This window comes from Eulemur rufifrons, chromosome 15 (assembly GCF_041146395.1).
Source record: "Eulemur rufifrons isolate Redbay chromosome 15, OSU_ERuf_1, whole genome shotgun sequence".
NCBI lineage: Eukaryota > Metazoa > Chordata > Mammalia > Primates > Lemuridae > Eulemur > Eulemur rufifrons.
Genome location: NC_090997.1, coordinates 54,911,746 through 54,927,167, shown reverse-complemented (window position 1 = coordinate 54,927,167; position 15,422 = coordinate 54,911,746). Strand labels below are relative to the sequence as shown.

Below are 15,422 nucleotides of genomic sequence, written 5' to 3'. Positions count from 1 at the left end.
TCTAAGTAGCACACTTTTAATCATAGCTTTTATATGAGCACTTATGATGTGCCAGGTATGTTCTAAGCTCTGTATTTATGAAATCAGTTCTCTGAGCAATCTTATTTTAGAGATGAGAAAACTCAGGAGTAGAAATATTAAGTAACTTAGTCACAGATCAAGTGAGTTGACAGAGCTTGGTATTCTTGATACCTGGGCATCTAAGCTCCAAATACTTTACCAGATTGCCTCCTCTGCTATGCTTTCCTTTCTTTTTCCTTTTTTTTTCAATTGTAAATATTATCTAACTCCCTAGTATGGAAGATGAAGATTTTGCTTTGTCACACAATTTCCCCTATTCTTCCCCTTCCTCAGCTGTTCCTAGACTGGGACATTTCTCATCGCCATTTAATTGTATAGTTTTGTTAAATTCTATAGATAGATAATGCTTTTTTCTGTAGTATACTATAATTACATTTTCTTTTAGGATATTTTTGTGTTTCTGGAAGTAGTAATTGCTTGGTTGTAATTTGCTGAATTTACTTTGTATCATCTATTAATTTATCACCAGAATCATTTGTCATTTATTTATTCTCCAAATCACTCAGAGGGAGACATTCTTCCTGGATTCCTCATCCTCCAGGCTAGACTGACTACTCTCTCAGCCAAAGAGCACAGTTGTCATCAAAGAATTGATCATATTGGGACTTCTCTTTATCTTCTATCTCTAAGTATCCAAGATCTGGGGAATCTAGGTCTTTTAATTAGCACCTTGTTCTTGTTTGAGAGTGTAATGTGTTCTCATCATTCTGAGGATATTAGTTTAGATTTTTTGGTTGTTTTAAAATTTTCTTTGTTCCCTGCATTAACACTACTGGTTGAGTATCCCTAATCTGAAAATCCAAAATGCTCCCAAATCCAAAAGTTTTTGAGTGCCAACATGAGGCCACAAGTAGAAAATTCTGTCCCTCACTTCATAGGATGAATCATGTCAAAATGCAGTCAAAACACAGTCAAAACTTTGTTTTGTGCATATATAATATTAAAATATTAAAATTACCTTCAGGCTACATGTATAAAGTATACATGAAACAAATGAATTTCATGTTTAGACTTATGTCCCATCCCCGAGATATTACATACATGCAAGTATTCCAAAAGCTGAAAAAAATCCAAATCTAAGACACTTTTGGTCCCAACCATTTCAGACAAGGGATACTCAACTTTTATTTCCTTGAAGTCCCTTTTTACTGTTTGGTTTGGTCATAGTCTTTCAAGTTAGAATCTTGCATTAATTTTCTTAGGTTCCTTCATATTTGAGAGGCACAGAGAAAGCTAATTGGAAGGTCTCTCTGTGCATGAGTAGGACTTTTCAGTTGTGAGCTTCATTGTAGGACGAGGCAGCAACAAAACTTTTTCATGTGCCATGTCTCCCACCCCTGACATTATTTTCTAAAGGTTTTTGTTTGGGGTGGGTCAGTATTTCCAGAGAGGAATCTTGTAGCTTTCTATCTCAGGTTGTAGGAGCTAGGCTGTCAGGGTTCTTGGAGACAAGTGAGGGTGGGGAATAAGGTTATCTCATTTTTCAGTATTCAGAGTTTCACTCTTCTTGTTTTCAGTAAGGGGTCCACTGCCATTCCTGCCCCCACACCCCCATGTTTAGCTAGAAGTTTCACCTGCCTTCTTTACCCATTACTGTTAAATGAATGCAAACAACAATTCAATATATAGCTGCCTATAATCAAGTACTATATTATACAGATTTACACAGTAATGATGATGATGACAGCATAATATTAAATATTTGACATGTTTTATGTGAGTTAATCTTCAAAACTAAACAGTGAGGTAAGAACTATTATTATCCTCACTTGGATATACTTCAGCACATTTTATCATTATAATATCTTACTAAAACTTCTCTCCTTTTCTGCTTTCTTTTCTTATCCTTGCTCTTGGAGAAGCTTACAGCATTGAAAAGTCGTGGTGACAAAATTATATTTTTCTACTAATAAATTGCTGTCCTTTTAGGCATTGAACAATATTTTTTACTGAATGGCGGGAGAAGCATTCAATTTTTCATTTGTCTTTAATAATATGAAATTTCTCATAGATTAGCTGCTGATCCTGCCTCTCTCCAGTATTTCTATGGCATACGCATTCTAGATAGCAAAAAGGCACATTATCACAGAATCCAAGAAACCCAACTGAGATCATAATGCAGCTAAGAAAAATGATGTGAATGAAGGAAACCTGAGACACTTCAATTAATTCAGAATTCTGAGGCTGTCTGCTGTTGCCAATTTTTCCAGGACATCTTCCTTCTATTCCATTATGAAAGTGAATGAGTATGTATAGCATTTCAAAGTATAATCTAGTTTTTCTCATACATTTCTAAAACTTTTGATCTACCCTTGTATTATCAAAGTAAAAGTGATATTCTCCCATGATTGAAATAAAATAGCCACTTGTTAAATGATATATTAAATCATATGCCATATTTTTACACTTTGAGGCCTTTGATACTGCAAACCTTGATGATGGTTTTTCCCTTTTAAGAATTTTGTTGCACAAGTCAGTGCAGTTTAAGAAATATAATTTGTTAAATTTTTATTTTGGAGTAACAGTTACCTTTATAAATTTGATCTAATATGGAAAATATATTTTTCTAATTTATTAACCTTTTGTTTCTTCAAAGAGATACAAGTACAGTTCAGCGCTCTGGGAGGCCAAAGTGGGAGGATCACTTGAGGCCAGGAGTTCGAGACCAGCCTGGGCAATATAGCAAGACCCTGTCTCTACAAAAAATAAATTTAAATTTTTTTTTAAAAGATATTAAGTTCAGGCCGGGCGCGGTGGCTCACGCCTGTAATCCTAGCACTCTGGGAGGCCGAGGTGGGCGGATCGTTTGAGCTCAGGAGTTCGAGACCAGCCTGAGCAAGAGCGAGACCCCATCTCTACTAAAAATAGAAAGAAATTATATGGACAGCTAAAAATATATATAGAAAAAATTAGCCGGGCATGGTGGTGCATGCCTGTAGTCCCAGCTACTCGGGAGGCTGAGACAGGAGGATCGCTTGAGCTCAGGAGTTTGAGGTTGCTGTGAGCTAGGCTGACGCCACGGCACTCACTCTAGCCTGGGCAACAGAGTGAGACTCTGTCTCAAAAAAAAAAAAAAAAAAAAAAAACATATTAAGTTCAGTTATTTTTGGGTAAACAGAATATGTTGTCATGTTTTTTTCTTTTAATAATAGTACCAGTAATCCAAACTTGTTACAATTTTATAATCTTAAGTGTAGCCAAGTAGAGATAATAATTCTTATCCCATACATATAAAAGGTAAAAATAATTAAGTGCTTATTTACGGACCACAAATACTAAATAAAATGTTAACAATATTGTTAAAGTCTACTGTTTTCCTTTCCCTTCCCCCAGTGGAAACCATTCTGAATTTAATATTGTATATTTATTATTTTCATAAGCTATATATGTCCAGATGCCTAAATATTATTTCATATGTTTTAAAACTATGTTTTACAGTATATGTTTCTGTACTTTGCTTTCTTCGTCAATATTGTGAGAGTCATCCAGGTTAATATATGTACCTCTCTAGTTTTTCCATTTTCACTAATCCTGTCATCAGTTTTGTATAATCTGCTATTAAACCCATATACCATCTATTGGGTGTTTAATTTCAGTTATTACATTTTTAAGTCCTGGAATTTTCATTTGATACTTTTTTGTAGTTCCCATTCCTCTGATAATGTTTTCAATTTTGTCATCTAAGTTATTGAATATATTAATCACATTTATTTTAAAGTCTGAAAACTCCAAAATGTAGATTTTTCTGTGGATGTTTCTATTTTCTTTTCTTGATTTATTGTTTGTTTGTTTGTTTGTTTTGAGACAACGTCTTGCTCTTTCTCCCCTGGTAGAGTACAGTGGCATCGTAGCTCACTGCAACCTCAAACTCCTGGCAATTCTTCTGCCTCAGCCTCCCAAGTAGCTGGGACTACAGGCGTGAGCCTCTTAGAGATAGGGTCTTGCTCTTGCTCAGGCTGGTCTCGAACTCCTGAGCTCAAGCGATCCCCCCACTTTGGCCTCCCAGAGTGAGTGCTGAGATTTCAAGCATGAGCCGCCGTGCCTGGCCTCCCTGTTATTTTTTCAATTATGAGGTCCTATTGACTGCTACACCCCTAATATGTTCTCACAGAATACTGAACATTGTATGTGAAAAATTGTAGGGATAATTTGTAGCTCTGGCTCAAGGGTCTACAAACTATGCCTCTGGCCTGCCACCTGTTTTTGCCTGGCCTTGAACTAAGAATATTTGCTATATTTTAAATGGTTGAAAAATAATCAAAAGAATAGTAATATGTGGCAACACATGAAACTTACATAAAATTCAAACCTAAGAGGCTATAGTGTTATTGGAATATAGTGACACTCACTCCTTTATGTATTGTCTATGGCTGCTTTTGTGCACAACAGCAGAGTTGAGTAGTTGCAACAGAAACCTAATGGCCACAAGACTTAAAGATTTACTATTGCTAATCCCTGCTCTGGCTAGATAATGGTATTGTTCTCTAGAGAAGGTTTATTAAATACTTCTGGTAGACCCTTAGGTATCAGGAAGATCACCTTAATTCTTTCAAGGATTTTAGTTGATTCAAAACTTAAGTGTGTGTGTGGTTGATCAATTTCCAGTTCACTTCTCCTAGCCTTTCAGGGCTTCCAACTAAAAGCCTGATGTGTTTACCCAGGCTCCTAATCCTTGATGGACTCAGTACTTCAGTATTGGTTCATGCTCTATAACTTTCCTTCTCTCTGAGATTATGGCTCTTCAAATCCTTGGTGCCTCAGGAATTAATGCCTTTAAACATTATATATATTACCCCTTTCTCCCCATCAGAAATAGAAATTCAAGGTGATCATATCACATCCCTACCCCAGATTCTCCAGTGGCTTTCCATCTCATTTAGGAAAAAACAAGTCTTTATAGGTACTGCAAGAATGACTTGCATGAATGAGGCTAAAAACAAATGGGTCTGAAGCGATACAGACAAGAAAACGCAGGTTTATTTGGCCAATCAGTGCACTAGCACACTAACATGTAGGATTTAACATTCCAAAGGAATATACCCATGCTAGTGGGAGTTATTTACATTTAGACATTTTTTCTATTTTCATTATTTTTTAATTGAGGTATAATTACTTAAAAAAAATACATTTTTAAGTGTTCACTTTAATGAGTTTTGACAAATGTATATACCTATGCACCAATACTTCAGTCAAGATGTAGAACATTTCCATCACCCTAAAAGTTCCCTCCTTGCCTTTTCTAGTTAATCTTCTTCCCTTTAGAACAGCAACCACTGTTCTGATTTCTATCCCCATTAATAATGTTAACCTTAATTTTTAAATTGCAAATTATATTACTACTGTGCTGGTTGTAACACTGCTGTAAGTCTTTGGATGCTGTTAATGTATTTTCACTGTTCAAATTTCCCCAATTTCTCTAGATCCCGCAGTCTTGACTTTTTTAAAGGTCAAGTCTGCTTATTAAACTACTGGTCTAGCTCATATCATAGCCTCCTTGATGAACAGAAGCTGTAGTAACACATATAGTCACACATGATTAGGTAATACAAGTAACCTAGTCTTTTAGAATACTATTGAACTATACTAAACTACTTAAAAAAATTAATTCCTAGAATCCCAATCCTTATATTTCCTTGGCAAGTTACATAGATTATCTCAATCCTCAATAGCCTTTGAAAGTAGGCCGGGGAGAGTGGTATTCTCAATTTACAGATGAGAAAAAGATTCAACAAGTAATTGGTTTATACAAAATCACCTTACCATAATCAGTGGTACCAGGACTAGATTTTTATTTTGCTCATTCCACTATCTTAGGCTGCATGCACACAAGGGAAGATCCAATTTGTATTCCAAAATTCAATTTCTTTATTTTTTCTCTGAAACTTCATAGGTTACCCATTCCTTCCATCCTCCAGCATAGTGTTGAGATCTGAAAATATACATAAAATAATTAGTGCTGGTAAACATTTTCTACTGCTTTATAACAAAAGATTGATAAGTTTAAATGCACGCATAAAATTTTTATCAAAAATCTAGAAAGCACTTGGATTTTTTTTCTGTGATCACAATAAGGAGCATAAAATAGAGAATCGTCTGTTACACGAGGCCTATTCTCTCTTTACATCTTCAGACTGAAATTCTGTAAAGAGGTAATAGCTTTATACAATAAAACGGAAGCTTAGTGGTCACACAAAAAATAACATTGAAATACAATTAGGAAATTAAGTAATATTGTGTGTTTCAAAGGATTGGAAACCTGAACTATAGATTCACTAATAATTTGGCAATGACAGATTCCATGCTGTTCACGTTTAGTCTGGTATTTATACTCACATGTAGAAAAAAATTACCCCTAAATAAAATCTATTACATAGCATTTGTGATATGAACTTCAGGAACAGAAATTAATAAGAGTTCCTATATCAAGAGCAAATAGTAAATTGCTAGAATAAAGGAATTTTTCCCTTTAAGTTCATTTGGTTTTATTTTACTATTTTGTCAAGGGCAGAAAAATATATACATGGTACTTCAATTACTTTTTTATTCTGACTGAGGAGTATATAAGCAAAAAACTTTAAATGTATTTCAGTATTCATGACCATCTTTATTTTATGTACTGGTGAGAAATGACCAACAAAAACTTTAAGAACGGTTTGAAATCTGCTGAAACCTTCTCCCATCCCGTTATTAGGGTGGGGAGAAATCACTTAAATTGATTTTCCAGTGAGAAAGCTAGAGGATGATTTCTAGGATACAATGTTTTATTTTTACCTAAGGATTGCCATTAAAAGAACCAAGATTTAATGTATTTAACAAGGAGGAAAATCACTCATTTGACTAGTCATTTAAAAACAGAACAGGAAGGAACAATTCTGTTCAGTAGTGACCTCATTAGAAGAGCCCAAAGACTTTAAAGAGATATAATGTAAATTCTGAATACATAATTAGCATTCCCCAAAAGACCTAATATAAGTTATAAATTAAACATTTTATAACTGTGTTTTGGCATTTCTTGAACAGAATGAGACAATCATTTAAATAAAAAATGAGAAGTATTATAATTTAATGGCCTTGTTTTGCTGTAGCAATAAAATGACCAAGTACAATGACTTGATTTAATAAAAATCATCTTTTAAAAGTTGCTGCTATGAATATTTTTAGCTATAAAATTTACTCTTGTTTTAGCCTGACTTGCTTTCAGTAACTATTATGTAATGCAGTTGATGTGGTTAATGTTCCAAAAAAAAAGAAATGGGGAATTTCAAAGTAGCATATTTCACTGACATGTTTACAGGTGCTGTATAAAAAGCATGCCTCTTCCTCGAAAAGAAAAAATAATAAAGAATTGTATTGCCAAAAAAAAAAAAAAAGATTGATAGGAACTTTAGAGATAAATAATGCAATGGCTACTCACCATACTATTTAGACTAAACCTATTTAAAAGATTCATCTTACATTTGAGTAAGATGAAAGATAGAGGCTTTTAGTCTCACTATCCTGCCTTTACTGACGGTACTTATAAGAAATTCTTAAATAGACCAATAAAAATGTAATATATATGAAACATTGCAATATACATTCATGAATCCATTTCCTTCACCTACGCACCTATTAAAGCCCAGAGATATTGCTGTGTCCAGAGCCGCCTTGCTTCTCACCCCAGCTAAACAAGAAAACACTAGACTGTCAGATTTGGATGGCTTTACTTCATCATACTTCTCTTTGAAATCTCTTGGGTTCATCTGTAGAGCTTCACCTACCTCATCCACTGAAAGAAAATGTTAAGAATTTCCATTAGATTTTAGATAACAGTAAATTTGACATATATAATGAATCAGTTTAAGACACATGGCACTTACATGGTATATTGACAGACCCAGGGATTTTTCCATGCTCCAGAATTTCCCATGTCTCTCTAACATCAATTAACATAATGCTTTTTGAATTCAACAGGTTTTTAAGTTCCTTATAAGTGACATCTTTAGAAACAGCAATACAAAAATTGTGGCAGCTTCCCTTTATTGACGTTAAACCTAGAAAAAATAAAACAATTCAGGCAACTTCAAAGTGACATTGCTATTAATAGCCAGAAAAAGTAGGTTAAAAGATCCCCGCCCCTGTTCCAGTCAGCTAACTATAGTTAGTCTTTTTACTTTAATAAACTGTATTCTAGGTATGTATTTTGTTCTGTGACATAAAAAATATGTATTTGGTCTCTACCTCTGGTTCCTGACACAGAGCTCCCAAATCCCTTGGAATTTTCCGGGTAATAGGAGATTCATTTGTTCTAATGAGGTGACTCTTGGTGGGCTCCTGGATAGCTTCAGGATGAGGGCTGGTCACCAGAGAGACCCAACCATGGTTAAAGCTTAGAACTCTCAGCCCCATCCTCCAACCTCCATGGAGAGGAGAGAGGCTGGAGATTGAGTTAATAATCCATCATGCCCACATGCTGAGGTCTCCATAAAAATCCCCCAACTATGGGATTCAGAGGGCTTCTGGGTTGATGAACACATCCATGTACTGGGAGGACAGGTATGCCAGCTCCACAGAGACAGAAGCTCCTGTGCTTGGGACCCTTCCAGACCTTCCTTTATGTACCTCTTCATCTGGCTGTTTATCTGTACCTTTTTTATGTCCTTTAAAATAAATCAGTAAATGTGTCCCCTGAGTCCTGTGAGCCATTCCAACCCAGGAAGGGCATCATGGGAACCCCCAATTTACAGGCAGTCCATCAGAAGTATGGGAGGCCTGGACTTGCTGCTGGTGTCAGAAGTGGGGGCAGTCTTGTGGGACTGAGCCTTCAGCCTGGGGAGTCTGTGCTAACTCTGGGTAGTTAGTTCAGAATTAAATTGTAGGACACTCAGTTGGTGTCCACAGAGTATTAGACAATTGCGTGGTGTGGAAAACCCACACAGTTAGTGTCAGAAGTGTTGTGAGCAGAAAACAGAAGAGTTTTTCCATTTATGCACACATCCTGACTCTGAGCATCAGGATGCAGCCTGTGCTGCCCTGAATGCTTGATGGCTGGCCCTGTGCTACCTCCATATTCTACCTTCTCCAATCCCCTTAACTGGGGGGAGCTTGTAAATGTACATTCAGCATTTGGTAACTGAATTACGGAAACAATTTGCAAACCTTACCGTAATTCAAATAACAACATTAAGAAAACTGTAGGCCAGCATTCATGCCTATAATCCCAGCACTTTGGGAGGCCAAGGCAGGAAGATCAAACAAAGCCAGGGGTTCAAGACCAGCCTGGGCAACATAGCAAGATCCTGTCTCTACAAAAAATTTTTTTAAAAATTAGCTGGGTATGGTGGCATGTACCTGTAGTCCTAGCTAGTAGCTGAGGATTACTTGAGCCCAGGAATTAGAAGTTACAGTGAGCTATGATCACACCACTGTACTTCAGACCCTGTCTCACAAAAAAAAAGGAAAATTATAATTTCTTTTCCTTTGCAAGTGAGGAGATTAAGCCATATGTTAGGTGTGGGGACCTTACATTTTAAACTACATTTGTAAGTACTTAATGTAATGGTAATGGCACTGTTTCTATTTCTTTTGAATATAGTCATCCCTCAGTACCCGAGGGGGATTGGTTCCAGGACCCCCCCAGGATATCAAAATCTGTGAATGCTCAAGTCCCTTATATAAAACGGTGCAGTATTTGCATAGAACTTTAAATCCTGTATACTTTAAATCATCTCTAAATTGCTTATAATACCCAATACAATATAAATGCTATGTAAATAGTTGTTATACTGTATTGTTTTTTAATTTGTATGATTTTTTATTGTTGTATTGTTAATTTTGGGTTTTTTTCCCCCAAATATTTTCAATGCACAGCTAGTTGAATCTGCACTTGTGGAACCCGAGGATCCAGAGGGCCAACTGTAATTGGTAATAACATGGTATTTGACAATAGCCCATAAAATAAATCTATAGGTCCATACTGATATAAAGATATAATTGAATAAATAAATAAATGAGGAGAAGGGATTATTTTCCCTAATTTGGAATTCCAGCTGATAAATGTAGAAGGAATGATGGAAACATAATCATCAGGCAAATACCCCAGTAATAATTGTTGCAGGCAAGAACCACTGATAGATATAGATTTAATGAGTGAAAGTATGATGGGAAATAAGATAGTATCTCCCCATGAGATACTAATCACAAAGGGAGAAACCTGAAAGATACCACATTAACCAGTTGTTGAAAGATGACTTTAGTAGTAAGACATGTTGATAACATGTACCTCCTGATATGATGCAGTGAGAAAAGCACGCCATTCCTTTAGGATTCTTGCAAAAAAAACCCAATAATAATACATGCCCTGAATCTCATCAGAAGACCTCAATTTACAAAAGAACATACTCTCAAAAAGTGTCAATCTCAAGAAAGACAAAGACTGGGGAAAGTATTAGGGGAAGGTGAGTAAGAATAAAGGGAACTGTTTTACTTTTGCAACTTTTCTATAGGTCTAAAATTATTTTTTAAAAGTATCCAAAAGATTCCAAAAATAAAATAGCAAAAAAAAATTAAATATTTTTTAACAAAATGACTTCGATAAAAAAGGTAAATAATATGGTTATGCTTCAATTTTTATTTAATATATTAAATACATTATAAACTTAAATTGACTTAAGTAGTGTAGAACTGGCATAGGAAAAGGTTTAAAGGTCTAAGTCCAGAAAGAGACTCAGAATATTTATATGAGAATTCAGTATTGGCTAACAGTGACATTTCAAATTAATAGGGAAATGATTTTATTCAATAAGTATGTAGGGCAACTAGCTAGGAGAAAACTTTAAGCAGGCTGTTGCCTCATTCCTCACATTTAAATGAATTCCAAATTTAAATCTAAAAGCTAGTATCTTTTTTTTTTTTTTTTTTTTTTGAGACAGAGTCTCACTTTGTTGCCCAGGCTAGAGTGAGTGCCGTGGCGTCAGCTTAGCTCACAGCAACCTCAGACTCCGCGGCTTAAGCGATCCTACTGCCTCAGCCTCCCGAGTAGCTGGGACTACAGGCATGCGCCACTATGCCCGGCTAATTTTTTCTATATAGATTTTTAGTTGTCCATATAATGTCTTTCTATTTTTAGTAGAGACGGGGTCTCGCTCAGGCTGGTCTCGAACTCCTGACCTTGAGCAATCCACCCGCCTCGGCCTCCCAGAGTGCTAGGATTACAGGCGTGAGCCACCGCGCCCGGCCTAAAAGCTAGTATCTTAAAAGTACTCAGAAAACATAAGTGAATAATTTAAATCTTGGGACAGGAAGGCCATTCTAAACATGACTAAAGTCAGAAATCAAAGGTTTGACCTCATAGAAATGCTAAGCTTATGTATGGAAAAAGAACAATTAATAATTCAAAGACAAGTAGCGGGCAGGAAGAAAACAGAAGAGATAAAAGATAAGTATTAATAAAATAGAGCTCATACAAAAAACTAGGAAAAGGACAAAAATCCCCATAGAAAAATGGTCAAAATATATGAACGGAGAATTGACATGAGAAATACAGATGGCCAATACAATGTGAAAAGGAGGGCAGGGCATGGTGGCACATGCCTATAATCCTACCACTTCAGTAAGCCAAGGTAGGAAGATTGTTTGAGGCCAGGAGTTCGAGACCAGCCTGAGCAAGAGCAACACTCCCATCTCTACAAAAAATAGAAAAATTAGCTGCACATGGTAGTGCCAGCTACTTGGGAGGCTGAAGTAGGAGGATCCCTGGAGCCCAGAAGTTTTGAGGCTGTTACAAGCTACAGTGACGCCACTGCACTCTAGCCCCAATGACTGGGCAAGACCCTGTCTTAAAAAAAAAAAAAAAAAAATGAAAAGGTGCCCAATCTCACTACTAATTAAGGAAATACAAGATATAAAATTCTGTAATTTTACCAGGTTCATAAAAATTAAAAGGATTGATAATATCAAATAGTGGTGAGAGAATGAGGAAATGGGTAACTCTCATACATTGTTGGTTGTGTATAATGTTACAAACTTTTGAAGTAAAATTTAGCCGTAATGTTTGAAGTATGCATATCTTTTTTTAAAGTCACAATTTTACTTTTAGGAGTCCATCCTACAGAAATATTGGTATGAGTTAATACAGATGTATGTAGGTATACATATGTGCATGGGCATCTCTCTTTGTTGTACTGCAAAATAAGCTAGAAGTCCATCAATAAGGGAATGGTTATATTACAAGTGGTACATTTATATAATGGAATATGTATTATTTAACGTAAGTTGTCCAAAATATAGTATTAAATGAAAAAAAAAAAAAACCTAGTTGGAGAACACTGTATATACAACTAAGGTTTCCAGACTTTCTGGGTTCACAGTGTTCTTGATGTCTTTGTAATTTTTTTGCAGTACCCATAGGCCAGAAGAAGTGCTTAGCCATTTCATTTATTAAGTGAAGAAAGCCAAAAAGTAAGTTACAAAAAAAGCGTATCTTTCTATAAAAACCAGACACTTTTCTATATTCATTTGTCTTTCTCACTGATAGCAAAGTATGGAAAAATGGACAAATACCTATAATAGTTTAAAATACAGGTTTCCAGGCAATTCCACTCCTAGGCATATCAAAAGAACTGAAAACGGGACTCAAATAAACACTTGTACACCACTACTCATAGCAGCAATTATTCACAATAGCCAAAAGGTACAAACAACCCAAGCGTTCAACAGATGAATGGATTAACGAAATATGGTGTATATTTACAATGAAATATTAGCCATAAAAAGGAATGAAGTTCTGACACATACTACAACATGGATGTACCTTGAAAATATTATGCTGAGTGAAATAAGCCATATACAAAGGACAAATATTGTATGATTCCATTTATACGAAATATCCTCAACAGGCAAATTCATAAAGACAGAAAGTAGGTTAGAGGTTGCCAGGAACTGGAAGCAGTGTTTGGACTTACTTTCTTATTTGTAAAATAGGAATAATATAATAATAATAATAATTAATATTAACCCTTTAGAGTTGCTGTGAGGTTTAAAGAAAGTAATATACATACAATGCAATCAATAAATACCTATTTCTGCCTTTCCTTCATGATTTATACACACTGTTCCTTCTGAAGGGAATATCTTTCTCCCTCATCTCTACATGCAATACTCTTATTTTCTTTTAAGACCCAGTTATTAATAAATGTCAATTGTCACTTCTGCTTTAATCTAACAATTTCACTTCTAGGTATCTATTCTACTGATAGTAAAATATTTGTACAAATAACACAAAAGTGGCACATACAATGATAATTATTAAACCGTTTATAATAAAAAATTGGAAAACAAAATGTTCATCAGTAGATGACTAGTTAAAACTGTGGTACAATCCATGCTATGGAATATATGCAGCACTTAAAAGAGTTACATGTGCTGCCACGGAAAGCTTGTGAATACCTAAGTGGGAAAAAAATTACAGAAAAGTATGCACAGGTCACATTTTTATATATAGTATTTTTAATGTACTTTTACTTCTGTATACTCATAGAAAAGTGTTTAGAAGGGTGTGTATCAAACCATATCTGGGAGGAGACTAGGAAAGGGAGGATGTATAAAGGAGACTAATGCTGTGCTTTATTGTTTGTTTTACTATAATAAGAATATAATTAATACTAGAATAATTTTTAAAGTGAAAAAGGCACCTTTCTCTAATACTTTCTCCAAGTCAGCTAGAGTCAGTTCTTTCCATCATAGTGTCACTTGACTGGGCTGCGTGTGGTCATTTTGACTTGGGTCTGTCTCCCCAGAAATGGTGAACTCCTGAGCTGCAGAAGCTGTAACCCTAGCAGGAGGCCTGGCAGAGTAGGTGCTCAATAAATGATTGTTGATTGAAGGTAAAACGAAACAATTTGCATAGAAAAGCACATCTTAAACTACAGAGGATGTACCAACGGTTTAGATAGAGTGAGGGAGGGGGAAGGTAGCGCTGTGCTATGCTGGGCCCCTGTACCTGCATCCGCAGAGAAAATCTGATGCTGAAGGAGAGAGGAAGCATGTAAAGCAAAAGGGGCTGGGGGCCTGCGCTGAGTTCTAGACCCAATGCCTCCCCTACCCACCTTCACTTCTCTGCCTTCTGTGTCCTCATCTGTAAAATCAGGCGTGGTACTTTCACAGCTCTAACACTTTATAATTCTGGGTGGCTGTTTCATCAAGCGGGGAACGCCGCTCTCTAGTGGGTCTCTGGCGTAACTCGCAAGGCGGGGCTCGTCACTGCGTCTTTCGGGGGCAGGGACTGGCCATCTTGCTCGCTTCCCTGAGTGGCGAATTGACCTTCATTGCTCAATCAAGCTCCACTACCAATAGAAATGCCCTCGCACACGAGCTCCCTGGAGCAATGTTTACCTCTCTCCGTGCGTCCCCCAGAGCAACCCCAGGTTCCGGTAGCCGGAAATCTGAAGTAACAAGAACTGCACGTGGATGCTGCCTCCCCAGGTACCAGGAGTAATGGGTCTGACTTTTAACTGAAGTCTAAAGAAACGAGCACCGCCACAAATGCATCCCTTGCCTGGGGTCCAAGGTTAGGCGCGCTCCCCTTTCCCAAGGACTACCAAAGCTCACCGCAGGGTGCAGCCTCCACAGACCCGATGACCGCCCTGAGTCGGGTCCCGAGCAGCAGCCGGGGCAGCACCATCGCCGGCTCGCTCCCGCGGGGGGCCTGATCACTTCCTCCTCCTCTCGCCCACGGCGCGCTGCGCGGGCTCTCCAGCGCCCTCCGGCCAAGCGCCGGCCAAACCGGGTAGTGCCGCAAGGCATAATCGCGGACAGACTGCCCTGCTTTAAAATTTAAAAATCGTTGGGAAAAAAACTAAGGGTTATGCTTGCTTTTTTGATTGTTATTTTTTTTAGGAGAGACAAAGTTTAAAAATGGAAGACAAAACACATGACCCAATTAATATTTAAAGATTTAAAGTAGATAAACTTCTCTAATTTACTTTACAACATGATTTTCATACACTGGATTAGTTTAAAGCAAACTACATAGATGCTTTTCTAAGAATTGTTCTTAACTCCATTAGCTGGTTCAACTGATGTCAGTATTAAAATAATCTCATACTATCATCTCCATGAATTGATGATATTTGACTATAGCTTTGCCAGGACTAAATCCAACTATTTAAAATGTGGGTTAGTTTCCTCTTGTTACTGGAACAACTTACCATACTGGCTTAAAACAACAAATTTATTATCCACAAGTCTGTAGGTGAGAAGTCTCACTTGTCTAAAATCAAGATGTCAGCCAGGGAATTTCTTTACTTGTCTTTTCCATCTTGCAGTGGCTACCTGCGTTCCTTCGCTTGCTGTCCCCTTCTCCA

At 36.7% G+C, this 15,422-nt stretch overlaps 1 protein-coding gene across 1 annotated transcript; it reads right to left on the bottom strand.

The window, feature by feature from the left end:
• Positions 1-5,681: 5,681 nt before the first annotated feature.
• Positions 5,682-14,764, bottom strand: LOC138395683 (thiosulfate sulfurtransferase/rhodanese-like domain-containing protein 3). The gene is made up of 4 exons (XM_069488534.1): positions 14,668-14,764; positions 7,941-8,114; positions 7,690-7,849; positions 5,682-6,010 (listed from the first exon to the last, which is right to left on the bottom strand). Exons 1-4 carry the CDS (start codon positions 14,738-14,740, stop codon positions 5,947-5,949), a joined length of 471 nt encoding a protein of 156 aa, XP_069344635.1. The 5' UTR covers positions 14,741-14,764; the 3' UTR covers positions 5,682-5,946.
• Between the last annotated feature and the right edge of the window lie 658 nt (positions 14,765-15,422).

Coding starts and splice junctions, on each gene's coding strand:
- LOC138395683 (XM_069488534.1), bottom strand. CDS start 14,740: ATGGTGCTGCCCCGGCTGCTGCTCGGGACCCGACTCAGGGCGGTCATC. Junction 8,115..14,667: donor TGTGGAGGCTGCACCCTGCG/GTGAGCTTTGGT, acceptor TATTTTTTCTAG/GTTTAACGTCAATAAAGGGA. Junction 7,850..7,940: donor TGGGTCTGTCAATATACCAT/GTAAGTGCCATG, acceptor ATTTTCTTTCAG/TGGATGAGGTAGGTGAAGCT.